General features: G+C 45.1%; 1 protein-coding gene across 1 annotated transcript in view; it reads left to right on the top strand.

The window, feature by feature from the left end:
- Window positions 1–15838, top strand: part of mast3b (microtubule associated serine/threonine kinase 3b) — a 224362-nt gene that overhangs the window by 65545 nt on the left and 142979 nt on the right. The window contains exons 13-14 of the mRNA XM_041204551.1: window positions 10323–10461; window positions 15581–15713. Of these exons, the coding sequence (XP_041060485.1) occupies window positions 10323–10461; window positions 15581–15713 (272 nt within the window). The remainder of the gene's footprint in view (window positions 1–10322; window positions 10462–15580; window positions 15714–15838) is intronic.

Below are 15838 nucleotides of genomic sequence, written 5' to 3'. Positions count from 1 at the left end.
ACAGGCCGGCCAGAATCTTCAGAGTACACAGGTTCACCAACACTCGGCGGTATCACGGACTGTGAGATTGCCTCTCTACCCCTCAAATGGTCAAAGTCTTTCCGAACGATCCGTCCCTCTATTCTTTCTTGGTACGAAAGAGGTCCAACCTCAGAGACTACCCTCCCAGGAATCCATCTCGGACCGCTGCTGAAGATTTTCACATACACATTTTCATTAGTTGAGAACTTGTCTCTACCCTCCCCTGCAAATTTGGAAACACAAGACTTAACTTCGTCCTGAGAAGATGTTTCACTAACGGTTCAACAGGAGGAACACCTGTTGTTGCATGTGGGATAGTACGGTAACTCTGCAGAAAGCGTGAGACTCTTACTGCTGAAGATCCACCGGATGGATTTTTCATGCCAGATTTTAAAGTTTGGACGGCTCTCTCGGCTAAGCCACTCAAAGTTGGGTGGTAGTGTGCCACCTTTTTGTGTCCTATACTATTGAGAGTGGTGAAGTTTTGAAACTCTGCACTCATGAGCACTGCCCCATTATCGGACACGATTACTTCAGGCAAACCTTGAGTTGCGAAACAGAGCCACAGCTTTTCGATGGTCGCCATCGATGTCGGTGTTTTCAGCTCAAAAATTTCTATCCACTTAGAGTGTGCATCAACTATGAGGAGAAACATTGTACCCATAAACGGTCTGACATAGGATGTGGACCCATGGCCACCCAGGCCATTCCGCAGGGTGTAGTGGAGGCTGTGGCTGGCAGATTTTGCTGCAGCTGTCACTATTGGCAGTGCCTTACCATGTTCTCAATATCAATGTCAATTCCGGGCCGCCATACATAACTCCTGGCTAACATTTTCATTTTTGAGATACCAGGGTGGCCAATGTATAGTTCCATCAGGAGTAGCTCCCTGTCTGGCACAGGAGCGACTACTCATGCTTCCCATAGCACAATACCATCATGTCAACTAAGTTTACAGATGGAGTAGAGTTTCATGTCCTCTGAAACTGACTCATTTCCCCATCCCGTAAGGATTTTATCTCGTGCTCTGGATAACAATGGATCCCGACTCGTCCAGGTTTTGATTTGTTTCGCACAGAGTGGTAGCGTATCCAAAAAGTTTAAAGCCAAGACAATTTCTTGAGGAATAGGTGTACATGTAATACTCTCTCTCTCTCAAGAGCATGTGACTCAGGCGTCTACATTTGCAGCGGCTACTGGTGGAATAGTCTTGTTCTCCTTAAAAAGTCCCAACAGCGGCTTGTGGTCTGAAACAATAGTGAAGTGCCTCTTATGTGGATACTGATGGAACTTTTTGACACCGAAAACTATTGATAGGCCCTCTTTTTTGATTTGTGATTGGCCTCTTTCAGCTAAGGATATGTATCAAGAACACTGTCGGATCAGCCTTTCTGAGCTGTCAGCTATTTCATGGGACAACACTGCCCCAGTGCCATATGGAGCGGCGTCACACGACAGTACTGGTTCCTTCGAAGGGTCGAAGTGTACAAGTAAGCTTGAAGACTGTGGCAATTGCTTCACCTTGTTGAAAGCCATTTCTTGAGGAATTTCTCAAAACCAGTGGTGGTGCTTCTTTAGCAGGGTGTGTAAGGGGGCCAGCACAGTGGATAGATTTGGCAAAAACCGTCCATGATAATTGACTATTCCTGGAAACGATTTAAGTTTAGACACGTTTGTGGGGGAAGACACTTCTTTTATGTCCCTGACTTTCTCCTCGACAGGGCGTAGCCCCTAAGCATTGATCCTGTGCCCCAGGTAAGTCACCTCCTTGGCTTGAAAAGTGCACTTTTCTTTCTTGAGGTGAACGCCAACCTCCTGAAATCTTTTTAACACCTCTTCTAAATTTGCCAGATGTTCAGCCTCCGAGGCCCCAGTGATGAGTATATCATTGAGGGTATACCACAAACTGGGCAAGCCCTGTAGTCGGCTCTCCGATTTGTGTTGGAATATTGCACATGCCAACGAGACACCAAAAGGCAGGCATGTGTACTGAAAAAGCCCTTAGTGGGTGTTTAACGTGACATATCCTTGGGTCATCCAACTCAAGCTGTTGATAAGCGTGACTCATGTCCAGCTTGGTATATGACTGGTTCCCAGCCAGTTTTACATAAAGATCTTCAATTTGTGGAAGAAGAGTGTTGTTCAGCTTTGCGGCCTGATTAATTTTTTGTTTGTAATCACCACAAATGCAGATAGTCTTGTCAGGCTTCAAAACAGGGACGATGACTGCAGCCCATTCCGAAAACTGAACCGGCTGGATAGTATCTAGTTCTTCTAACCCCTTTAGTTTAGCCTCCATTTTCTGATGCAGGGCATATGGTACAGATCTTGCTCCGAAAATTTGAGGGGTGGCTTCCTGATTCACGTAGATTTTGTTCCGATGTATCTGCAGCCCTTGTCATTTTAGGTGGTAGAATCACAGGTTTTGAAGGTATTGAGTTGCAGCAGTGCATCTTGTAGATGGTAAACACTGCTGCCACTGTGCGTCAGTGCTGGAGTGAGTAGATGTTGAAAGTGGTGGATGGGATGTCAATCAAGTGGGCTTCATTGTCCTGGATAGTGTCAAGCTTCTTGAGTATTGGAGCTGCAACTGGAGAGGATTCCATCACACTCCTGACTTGTGCCTTTTAGATGTTGGACATGCTTTGGAAGTCAGGAGGTGAGTTACTCGCTACAGGATTCCTAGCCTCTGACCTGCTTGTGTAACCGTAGTATTAATATGGCTGGCCCAATTCAGTTTATGATCAATGGTAACCCCCCAGGATGTTGATAGTGGAGGATTCAGCGATGGTAATGGCATTGAATGTCAAGGGGCGATGGTTAGATTCTCTCTTGTTAGAGATGGTCATTGCCTGGCATTTGTGTGGCATGAATGTTACTTGCCATTTGTCAGCCCAAGCCTGGATATTGTCCAGGCCTTGCTGCATTTGGACATGGACTGCTTCAGTATCTGAGGAGTTGCGAATGGTGTCGAACATTGTGTAATCATCAGCGAACATCACCACTTCTGACCTTATGATGGAGGGAAGGTCATTGATGAAACAGCTGAAGATGGTTGGGCCGAGGATGCTACCTTGAGGAACTCCTGCAGTGATGTCCCTGGACTGAGATGATTGATCTCCACAACCATCTTCCTGTGCGTTAGGTATAACTCCAACTAATGGAGAGTTTTCCCTTGACTCCCATTGATTCCAGTTTTGCTAGGGCTCCTTGATGCCACACTCAGTCAAATGCTGCCTTGATGTCAAGGGCAGTTACTCTCACCTCACCTCTGGAGTTCAACTCTTTTGTCCATGTTTGAACCAAGGCTGTAATGAGACCAGGAGCTGAGCAGCCCTAGCAGAACCCAAACTGTGCATCAGTGAGTAGGTTATTGCTAAGTAAGTGCTGCTTGATAGCACTGTCGACAACTCCTTCCATCACTTTACTGATGATCATGAGTGGACTGATTGGGCAGTAATTGGCCGGGTTGGATTTGTCCTGCTTTTTGCATATAGGATGTACCTAGGCAATTTTCCACATAGCCGGGTAGATGCCAATGTTGTAGCTGTACTGGAACAGCTTGGCTAGGGACACGCCAAGTTATTCAAGTCTTTAGTACTATTGCTGGAATATTGTCCAGGCTTATAGACTTTGTCAGGGGGAGATGGTGATGTAATGGTAATGTCACTGGGCTAGTAATCCAGAGGCTTGTTCAAATCCCACTATGGTAGCTGGTGGAATTTAAATTCAATTAACAAATAGAGTCATAGAGTTCTACAGCACGGAAAGGGCCCTTTGGCCCATCATGTCCACGCCAGTCATCAAGTCATCTACTCTAATCCCATTTTCCAGCACTTGGCCCGTAGCCTTGTATGCTATGGCATTTCAAGTGTTCATTTAAATACTTTTTGAATGTCGTGAGGGTTCCCGCCTCACCCTCTGGGTGAAAAAAAATTTCCTCAAATACCCTCTAAATTTCCTGCCCCTTACCTTAAAACCACACCCCCGATTATTGACCCCTCCACTAAGGGGAAACATTTCTTCCTTCTATCCTGTCTATGCCCCTCATAATTTTGTATACCTCAGTCAGGTCCCCCCCTCAGCCTTCCCTACTCTAAGGAAAACAACCCCTGTCTACCCAGTCTCACTTCATAGTTGAAACGCTCCAGCACAGGCAACATGGTGAATCTCCTCTGCACCCTCTTTAATGCAATCACATCCTTCCTATAGTGTGGTGACCAGAACTGCACACAGTACTCAATGTGGCCTAACTAACGTTTTACACAGTTCCATCATAACTTCCCTGTTGTTGTATTCAGTGTCTCGAGTAATAAAGGCAAGTATCCCATATGTCTTCTTAAACACCTAAACTACCTATCCTGCTGCTTTCAAGGATCTATGGACATGCACACCAAGGTCCCTCTGATCCTCTGTACTTCCTAGGGTCCTACCATTCATCGTGTACTCCCTTGTCTTGTTAGTCCTCCCAAAATGCATCACCTCACACTTTTCAGGATTAAATTCCATTTGCCACTGTTCTGCCCATCTGACCAGCCCGTCTATATCGTCCTGTAGTCTAAGGCTCTCCTCCTCACGATTTACCACACTACCAATTTTCATGTCATCTGTGAGCTTACTGATCATACCTCCTACACTTATGTCTAGATCATTAATGTACTCTACATCAGCAAGGGAGACAGGACCAAACCCTGCAGTACGCCACTGGACATAGGCTTCCAATCACAAAAACATCACCCTCTGCTTCCTGCCACTAAGCCAATTTTGGATCCAATTTTCCAAATTGCCCTGGATCCCATGGGTTCTTACCTTCTTAACCAGTCTCCCATGCAAGGCCTTGTTAAAAGCCTTACTGAAGTCCATGCAGACTATACCAACTACACTACCCTCATCTACACACCTAATCGCCTCCTCAAAAAATTCAATCAAATTTGTTAGAAATGATCTCCCCCTGTCAAAGACATGCTGACTTTCCTTGATTAATCCTTGCCTCTCCAAGTGGAGATTAATTCTGTCCTTCAGAATTTATTCCCAAAAGTTTCTCTACCACTGATGTTAGACTCACTGGCCTATAGTCCCCTGGTTTATCCCTACCACCCTTCTTGAATAATGGTACATTAGCTGTCCTCCAGTCCTATGGCACCTCTCCTGTAGCCAGAGAGGATTTGAAAATTAATGTCAGAGCCCCTGCAATCTCCTCCCTTGCCTCCCACAGCAGCCTGGGATACATCTCATCTGGGCTTGGGGATTTATCCACTTTTGAGCCCACTAAAGCAGTTAATATTCCCTGCCTCTTGATGGTAATTTGTTCAAGTGTATCATAGTCCCCCTCCCTGATTTCTATACCTACATTGTACTCCTCTGTCGTGAATACAGATGCAAAGTACTCATTTAAAACCTCACCTACATCTTCCGGCTCCTCACACAGATTGCCACTTTACTCGCTAATGGGTCCTACTCTTTCCCTGGTTACCCTCTTGCCCCTAATATACTTGTAAAATGCCTTTGGATTTTCCTTTATTTTACCCACCAGCGTTTCTTCATGCCCCCTTTTTGCTCTTCTAGTTTCTTTTTTAAGTAACCCCCTGCACTTTCTATACTCCTCAAGGGCTTCCGCTGTTTTGAGCCCTCAGTATTTACCATAAACTTCCCCTTTCTTCCTTATCCAATCCTGTGCATTCCTCGATATCCATGGTTCTCGGGACTTTTTGGTCCCACCCTTCACCTTTATGGGAACGAGTTGGCCCTGCACTGTCACTATTTCCTTTTTGAATAACTCCCACTACTCTGATGTAGAGTTTCCTCCAGTCCACTTTGGCCAGATCCTGTCTTATCATATTAAAGCTAGCTTTCCCCCAATTCAGAAACTTTATTTCCAGTCCATCTTTGCCCTTTTCCATAACTACCTTAAATCTTACTGAGTTATGGTCACTATCACCAAAATGCTCCTATCACCAAAATGCTCCCACTGACATTTCTACCACTTGCCCGGCTTTGGTCCCTAAAAGGAGGTCCAGCGCTGCCTCCTCTCTTGTAGAATCTTCTATGTGCTGGCTTAAGAAGCTCTACTGGATACATTTTAAGAATTAAGCCCCCCTAAGCCTTTCACAGTTTGTCTATCCCAGTTAAAATTGCGGAAGTTGAAATCCCCTACTATTATTACCCTATTATTTTTACACTTCTCTGAGATTTGCCTACATATCTGCCCTTCTATCTCTCCCTGACTATTTGGTACATATATTGGCTATAGTACACTCCCAGCATTGTGAATGCCCCATTTTTGTTTTAAAGTTCCACCCATCTGGCCTCATTTGCGGAATCTTCTGAGATATCATCCCTCCTTATTACAGTAATTGACTGCTTGATTAATATTGCGACACCACCTCCTCTTTTACATCCCCCCACCCCCGGCTAGCCTGAAGATTCTATACCCCGTAATATTGAGCTGCCAGTCCTGCCCGTCCCTCAACCATGTCTCCATGATAGCAATTATATCATTTCTCCATCTGTCAATCAACACCATCAACTCATCTGCCTTACTTGCAAGACTCCTTGCATTAAACTAAATGCCATCCAGCCTTGTCATGCTCCCTTGTGCCTTAACTTGACCAAATGCACTCTGCCTTCCAGACTGACTTGGTTTTTCTTCTATACTCGTTTGTACATCACCCCCTACTATATCGCCGCTGCATACCTCATCCCCTTGCCAAATTAGATTAAACCCCCACCAACAGCATGAGCAAACCTCTCCAGAAGGATGTTGTCCCGTTCTGGTTCAGGTGTAACCCGTTGGACTTATTCAGGTCCCAATTTCCCCAGAAACGGACCCAGTGATCCAGGAATCTAAAGCCCTCCCTCCTGCACCAACTCTTCAGCCACGCATTCATCTGCTCTATCCACCTATTCCTATACTCACTTGCAAGGGGCACCGGGAGTAATCCAGAGATTACAAGATTTGAGGTCCTGCTTTTCAATCTGCTACCTAGCTCCCTAAGTTCTTGTTGCAGGACCTCATCCCTCTTCCTACCTATGATTTGGTACCAATGTGAACTACGATCTCTTACTGCTCACTTCCCCCTTCAGAATGCCCTTCAGTCATTCAGTGACATCCTTGACCCTGGCCCCAGGGAGGCAACACGTCATCCTGGAGACACATCCACAGAAATGCCTGTCTGTACCTCTCACCATTGAACCTCCTACCACTATTGCTCTTGCATTCTTATTCCTCCCCCATCATGCAGCTGGAGTCTGGCTGCACTCCACATAGGAACCGTCACTCTCACCATTTGCCAACACAGAAAAACTGTTCTTGAGTGGGATGCACTCTGGGGCTTTCCTCACTACCTGCCTGCCTCTCTTCTTCTGACTGGTGGTCACCCATTCCTGCTCTGACTGCACTTCCTCAAGCTGTGGGATGACCACGTCTAAAAATGTGCTATCCACAAAATTCTCAGCCTCGCGGATGCACTGCTGTGCCTACAGCCGGCATTCAAACTCCAAAACTCTCAAGCTGGTCAAACCGATGGCACTTCCTGCAGATGTGGTCATCCAGACTGCCAGGAGCGTCTAAGGCTTCCCACAGGCCGTACAGCACATGGGACTGAGCTCCCCTGCCATACCTTTCATGAAAATACTCTTAACCTAAATTTAAGCTGAGTGGAAAATTATTTAAGTTTCTTTCTTTTTTTAAAATGAAAGCTAGAACTCTTATCTTTCCTTAATGTAGCTTTAAAGTGGAGAAAAACAACTTACCCACTACCTACCAATCAGCTCTCTGCTTTGCGCTGACGTCACTTATGTCAGCCTTTTTGAATTCTGACGGGTTCCTGTTGGGGTTAGCTACTGCTCCAACTGACTCGATCTGGGCCTGGGCCCTCAGGCTTTTATCAAGAAGCTCCGCTGGTGCTGTTCACCCCCAAGTTCGCTCCACTCCTGCTGCTGCCTGGAGTCTGGAATTAAAATCTGGTCTCAGTAATGGTGAACAGGAAACTATCACTGATTGAGATTAAAAACCCATCTGGTTCACTAATGTCCTTTAGGGAAGGAAATCTGCTGTTCCCGCATGTTCTGGCCTACATGTGACTCCAGATCCACAGCAATGCAGTTGAGTCTTAACTGCCCTCTGAAATGGCCTAGCAAGCCACTCAGTTGAAAGGCAATTAGGATTGGTAACAAAAACTGGCCTCACTAGTGACGCCCACATCCCATGAAAGAACAAAATATCCAGCGCCTTCAGCCATTTCTTAATATCACATGGAGTGAATCAAATTGGCTGAAGATTGGCATCTGTGACATTGGGGACCTCAGGAGGAGGCCGAGATGGATCATCTACTTGGCACTTCTGGCTGAAGATTGTTGCAAATGCTCCAATCTTATCTTTTACACTGATATGCGGGCTCCTCCATCATTGAGGATGGGGATATTTGTGGAGCCTCCTCCTCCAGTGAGTTGTTTAGCTGTCCATCACTATTCAAGACTGGATGTGGCAGGACTGCAGAGCATGGATCTGACCCATTGGTTGTGGGATCGCATAGCTCTGACTATCACTTGCTGCTTAAGCCGTTTGGCACACAAGTAGTCCTGTGTTATAGCTTCACCAGGTTGACACCTCATTTTTACATATGCCCGGTGCTGCTCCTGGCATGCCCTCCTGCACTCTTCATTGAACTTGATGGTAATGGTAGAGTGGGGGCTATGCTGGGCCATGAGCTTACAGATTGTGATTGTGTACAATTCTGCTGCTGCTGATAGTACACAGCACCTCATGGATGCCCAGTTTTCAGTTGCTAGATCTGTTTGAAATTTATCCCATTTAGCATGGTGGTAGTGCCACACAACACAATGGAGGGAATCCTTAAAGTGAAGACGGGACTTTTTCTCCACAAGAACAGTGCAGTGGTCACTCCTACTAATACTGCTATGGATGCATCTGTGACAGTTAGACTCGTGAGGACAAAGTCAAGTAGATTTTTCCCTCTTATTGGTTCTCTCTCTGCCAGCCTCTGACCTAGTCTAGCAGCTATGTCCTTTGGGACTAGGCCAGCTTGGCCAGTGGTGGTGCTACCAAGCCACTCTTGGTGATGGACATTGAAGTCCCCCTCCCAGAGCACATTCTGTGTCCTTGCCACTCTCAGTACTTTGTCAAGTGTGTTCAACATGGAGAAACATTGATTCATCAGCTCAGGGTGGGTTGGGGTGTGGGGGTGGTGGCAGTAGGCAGTAACCAGCAGGAAGTTTCCCTGCCCATGTTTGATCTGATGCCATGAGACTTCATGGGGTCCAGAGTCAATGTTGAGGACTCCCAGGGCAACTCCTTCCTGACTGTATACCACTGTGCCGCCACCTCTGCTGGGTCTCTCCTGCCGGTGGGACAGGACATACCCAGGGATGGTGGTGTCTGGGACATTATCTGTAAGGTATGATTCTGTGAGCATGACTATGTCAGGCTGTTGCTTGACGAGTCTGTGAGACAGCTCTCCCAATTTGGGCATTAGCCCCCAGGTGATGGTAAGGAGGACTTTACAGGGTCAATAGGCTGGACTTGCCGTTGTCAGTTCTGCTGCCTCGGTTGATGCCGGGTGACCCGCCTGGTTCCATTACTTTACGTAGGCTTTGTAGCAGTTTTGATGCAACTTAGTGGCTTGCTAGGCCATTTCAGAGGACATTTAAGAGTCAACCACATTGCTCTGGGTCTGGAGTCACATGTAGGCCAGACCAGGTAAGGATGGCAGATTTCCTTCCCGAAAGGGCATTAGACCAGATGTGTTTTTACAACAATTGGCAATGGTTTCATGGTCACTATTACTGAGACTAGCTATTTAATTCCAGATTTATTAACTAAATTTAAATTTCACCATCTGCCATGGTGGGATTTGAACCCCTGACCCCAGAGCAATAGTCTGGGCCTCTGAATTACTAGTCTGGTGACATTACCACTATGCCCTGCCTCCCCCATTCTGTGCTCATTCTGTGTTTGGGATGGCCTGAGGGATGAGATCTATCTTGGTCTGAAAAAAACTGACTCCACGAATGTTTTTCATTCCTGTGCTCAGGACAACAACAGCACATTTGTATTTATAAAACATGGTACTTTACAGGAGTGACATCAGAAAAAATTAGGACAGTTTGCTTTTAAGGAGCCTCTTAAAGAAGGAGAGAGGTGGAGAGGTTTAGGCATGGAATTCCAGAGTTTAGGCCCCAGGCAGCTAAAGAGTGGTAGAACCACCAATGTTGGAGTGATTGATATTGGGATATGCAAGGCACTAACTCTGGATTTGACTATCTCTGTTCTGTGTGTTTAGGTGGAGACTGTGCCAATCTCCTGAAGAATATTGGTCCCCTGCCAGTTGATATGACCAGGATGTACTTTGCAGAAACGGTTCTGGCCTTGGAATATCTCCATAACTATGGCATTGTGCATCGCGACCTCAAACCAGACAAGTAAGAAATGTCATGTAAGCTTCACAAACTTGGCAAAGCAACTATTAGAGACAAACATTGATTTGTGACTGAATAGTAGTCGGGGCCTTAGATGAAGCATTATCAGATGTCTTACAGATAAGAGAGGATTTAACACTAGTCAAGGCAGTACAAACTGCAAGGCAAACTGAGCTTAGAAAACAAAATTGGGTGTTTGCCTATGGTGAAGGTGATGTCCCATGGAGAAGATTGAGTGAGACCATTTAGTTTGTATGCCATCAGAGAGAAAGCGTACCAAAGCCTAAGCCCATCAAAACAGGGAAAAACATGCCAACCTCCGTTTTGAAAAGTCTTGGGTGTGACAGCAACAAATTTCATAAACCAGACAAACATCCAGCAGGGAGAGTGGAGTGTCACAACTGAGGAAAAGTAGACCTCTTCAAAACTGTCTATCACTCAAAAACACTGACAACCTGTAAAAAGAGGGAGAAAGGATTAAAGCAAAATTGCATAGAAGAAGTGGAAGGACTACAGAAAAGGAAGTGACATTCCAGGGGAGATAAATGATACAGAAAATAAAAACTTGAAGTGGATGGACAGCCCACAGAGTTTAAATTAGACACAGCAACAGGAGTTTTTGTTTTATCCAACAAAGTAAAATAGCTCAAACAGATCACATTGTAACCCTCAGCTATCAAATTACAGGGTCCTGGGATTAACTCAGGAGCCAAAGGCCAACTCATGGCAAAGTTGAAGTATAAAGATAGAGAAATTCTCAAACCTCTCTGTCATTCAAAATCAAGAATGCTCTCTACTAAGTAGAAAGGCATGCTTTTAATCGAAACTAATCTTTAAAGTGGATGAAGTTGCTGATAAGCATTACATTCAGGAATGAATTTCCAAGATTAAAAACTAAAGACCGAGTACCATGTCACCCTACGAGCTGATGCTAAACAATTTGCCTCTTTACACCGAGGAAAGTCTCTCACCCACTGTTGGACAGAGTCAAGGGTGAAATTGAGAAGATGAAACAGCAAGGTGTTACCTCACCAGACATCGTGCCAACAAAATCGTGTTCAGGAATGGTTACAGTCCCAAAGCCAAATGGCTCTACAAGAATCTGCATGGATTTAATTCAACTAAACAAATCAGTGGAACACGAGATCTACCTGATGGCCTCAGTGGATGAGAGCTTTGCTAAACCTGCCAAGAGGACTTTATTTACTAAATTGGATGTGATCAGTGGATTTTGACAGTTGCCTCTGGACAAAGAATCCAGATTGCTGACCACATTTATAATGCCATTTGGCCATTATTGCTTTAATAGATTATCATTTGGAATTGCATCCACTCCTGAAATTTTTCAGAGAACAATGTCTCAGTCTTAGAGGTTTAGAAGGAGTAATATTCCATATGGATAACATATTTACACATAGCTCCACTAGTGAAGAGTATGATCGCAGAGTCAGACCATTGCTGAGAGTCTTACAGGATGCAGGTCTAACATGGAATGAAAAAGGTGAGTTCACCAAACCTATGATCAAGTTTCTAGGTCACATGGTACAAGCTGCTGGAATCACAGTTGACCCACAAAAAACAAAAGTAAGCTGAGAATTTCCACAACCTAGGAACATAACTGAGCTTCAGAGATTCCTCGGGATGGTCAATCAAGTAGACAAGTTCCTACCAAATTTGGCAGAGGTCAAGGGCTTTTGACACGGCTGTTGAGACAGGGTCAACCATGGTGCTGGAATGTGGACGAGCAAAACTTTTTTGAAAATATTAAACAACTTTTAATCTCCTCTGAAATCTTGGCACATTACGATCCAAGATTACTGACCAGAGTAGCAGCAGGTGCATCATCTACAGGTCTAGGGGCAGTATCATTTCAAGTACAGAGAGGAACAGTAAAAGTAGACCAGTTTACTATGCCTCAAGGTCACTCTCAGAGTCAGAAAAAAGATACACCCACAACGGACAGCAACGTGTGCGTGTAAAAAATTCTCAGACTACATGATGGGATTGTGGTTCAAAACTGAAACAAACCATAAGCCACTAGTCACTTTTCTGAACACAAAAGAAATTGTGAAGATGCCACCTAGAACCCAGCAGCTCAGATTAAGAATAATGAGATATGACTCCATATCAAATGACAACAGATACACCTTCATGGATACTATTAGAAGGAACCAAACAAGAGGATTCACACTTCATCAAGGAGGTGAAAGCATATACGTCCCTTGACACCACTTACCAGCTACTGTAGAAAAGTTGCAGAAGATAAAACAAGCACAGCATCAAGATGAAAAATGCCTCCAGATAAGGGAATATTTCCTGAAAGGATAGCCAGACTTTATCCCCAGCAATCCAGTACTATGCCAGTACTTTGAACACAAGCACCTCATAGTCATTGACGATTTACTAGTTTTGAATGAGAGAATAGTCATACTGACAGCACTTCGGCTTGATATTCTTAAAGGCTTCACAAGTTCACTTAGGGATAGCAAAATGTCATCAAGAGCTCAGCAATCAGTCTGCTGGTCAGACATTACTTATTCTATAAAAAAAAGAATTCTAATTGTCTTGTGTGTGCAATGGACAGCCAAGAGCAAAAAGAATAACTGTCACCTTCTACTTTTCCATCAAGGCCATGGGAGAGCCTGGGAATGGATTTATTTGATTTTAAAGGCATAATATTCCTTATTGTTGATTACAATTCAAGGTAGATTGAAGTGAACTCAATGGCTCAGCATCACAGAGGAAGCAGTCAGTCAATCACTGAAGAGAATCTGTGAAACACATGGCAGTTCAGACATTATACTGTCAGACAATGGTCTGCAATTTCCTAATGGGTTATTCCAAAATTTTGCAAAGGAATACTGATTCATTCATGTCACAAGTTCACCTCATTATCCTCAAACAAACAGAGAAGCTGAGAGAAGTGTACGACCCGTCAAAGATTTGCTGTAGAAGAATGAAGACCTTAATCTAGTTCTTCTGAAGCCAAACTCAGTCACCATGACAACATTTTTTCTCACCATCAGAGCTGTTGATGGGAAGAAGATTGAGAACACAACTTCCATCTCTGACACAGAAACTCAAACCCATATCACCTCAAAGAACCATCAGTGTGTAAAACAGCGTGAGGAAGAACAGAAACATAGAAACTAGGAGCAGGAGTGGGCCATTCGGCCCTTTGAGGCTGCTCCGCCATTCATTATGATCATGGCTGATCATCCAACTCAATAGCCTGTTCCCGCTTTCTCCCCATATCCTTTGATCCCTTTTGCCTCAAGAGCTATATCTAACTCCTTCTTCAAAACATACAATGTTTTGGCCTCAACTACTTTCTGTGGTAGCAAATTCCACAGGTTCACCATTCTCTGGGTGAAGAAATTTCTCCTAATCTCAGTCCTAAATGGTCTTCCCCACATCCTCAGATTGTGACCCCTGGTTCTGGACTCCCCCACCATTGGGAACATCCTTCCTGCATCTACCCTATCTATTCCTGTTAGAATTTTATAGGTTTCTATGAGATTCCCCTCATTCTTCTGAACTCCAGCGAATATAATCCCAACTGACTCAATCTCTCCTCTTTTGTCAGTCCCACCATCCCAGGAATCAGTCTGGTAAACCTTTGCTACACTCCCTCTATAGCAAGAAAATCCTTCCTCAGATAAGGAGACCAAAACTGCACACAATATTCCAGGTGTGGTCTCACCAAGGCCCTATATAATTTCAGCAAGGTATCCCTGCTCCTGTACTCGAATCCTCTCACTATGAAGGCCAACAAACCATTTGCCTTCTTTACCACCTGCTGCACCTGCATGCTTACCTTCAGTGACTGGTATACGAGGACACCCAGGTCTCGTTGCACATTCCCCTCTCTCAATGTATAGCCATTCAGACAATAATCTGCCTTCTTGTTTTTGCTACCAAAGTGGATAACGTCACATTTATCCAAATTATACTGCATCTGCCATGCATTTGCCCACTCACACAGCTTGTCCAAATCACACTGAAGCATCTCTGCTGCACTGTCACAGCTCACCCTCCCACCCAGCCTTGTGTCATCTGCAAATTGAGAAACAAGCAGGCTCTTAATGTTAACCACAGGCATTGAGCACGAGAGTTACTAGTGCTGAAGCCCAAGGAGATAGAATGGGCAAGAGACCAACAGAGAAGAAGGCATAATAATCAAAAGAGCTCCACAACTGAGATCACACAGGATTGAGACATACCAGGGAACTATAAGGAAAAACCGCAGCACTTGAAGAAAAAGCCAATAGAAACTCAGGCTTACTACTCAGATCCTGATGGAGATAAAGAAGAAGGAACAATACAAGGCTCTCCAGCCACCCAGGAGAAGAACAATCATGCCAACAGGAGGGAGAGTACAGAATATCCTTGACCTCAAAAGGAGATCAGAACAAGATCAGGGAGATTGGTCAAGGCACCTCTGAGACTAACCCTGTGAAGTTCGAGACTTTGGTGGGAGATGCAGGTGGATGTAACCAAGATAGGGGTAAAGATCTGGGGGGAGACATAGGACAGAGGGTTAATATTAGAAGCACCTGTTGCTGATGTAATGATGATGAAATAACACATGACTGAGTAACAGAGGTCCGGAGGGAGGGGAAGCTCCAATCTTATACAAAGGTCCAAATATGCATATTTGTAGTTGTAAATAACGAACAATAGTTTTAAGGAACTACAGCCTTGAAAAGTTTACTTTGGGAGAATAGACAAACCCCAAAGATCCTCCCGCCCATACTGATCCCTCTCGCCCCTACACCAGCTCCCTCACCTCACACTGACCCCCTCCTCTGCAGCAACACTCCCCTCCTGCATTGACATCCCATTCCCCGTACCAACACCCCACAATACACCAACCCACTCCTTCACACCAACACCCCTCCCCCCACACTGTACCCCTCCTGCACACTGACCACTCCCACTGACTCCCTCAGAAATTATTACTCCCATCCTGTACTGAGTGCCTTCTCCACATCACCCCCACCCCCAAACTGTACACAGGGTTATTGTTGGATATTCTGCCAGCTGGAGTTTTGAGAGTACTGGAGAGATGTTGTGAAGGGTTGAATGGTCAGTAAGTGATGGCCATTTGCTATGCCCGCAGCCTGTTGATCACTTCGATGGGTCACATTAAACTGACCGACTTCGGGCTATCAAGGATTGGACTGATGAACATGACAACCAACTTGTATGAGGATCACATTGAGAAGGACACCCGGGAGTTCATTGATAAACAGGTACACAGCAGAGGAGGGTCAGTGGGAGAGGATTGGGGTTGAGTGAGTGTCTGAAGCTGGTGGGATCTGAGGGCCGGGTGGGTGGCTCACAGGGTAGAGATTAAAGTATGGTGAGGCTGGAAGCA

Source organism: Carcharodon carcharias, chromosome 14 (assembly GCF_017639515.1).
Source record: "Carcharodon carcharias isolate sCarCar2 chromosome 14, sCarCar2.pri, whole genome shotgun sequence".
NCBI classification, from domain to species: Eukaryota; Metazoa; Chordata; class Chondrichthyes; order Lamniformes; family Lamnidae; genus Carcharodon; species Carcharodon carcharias.
The sequence above is the reverse complement of the archived record's forward strand: the minus strand, read 5'-3'. Positions and strand labels throughout refer to the sequence as shown.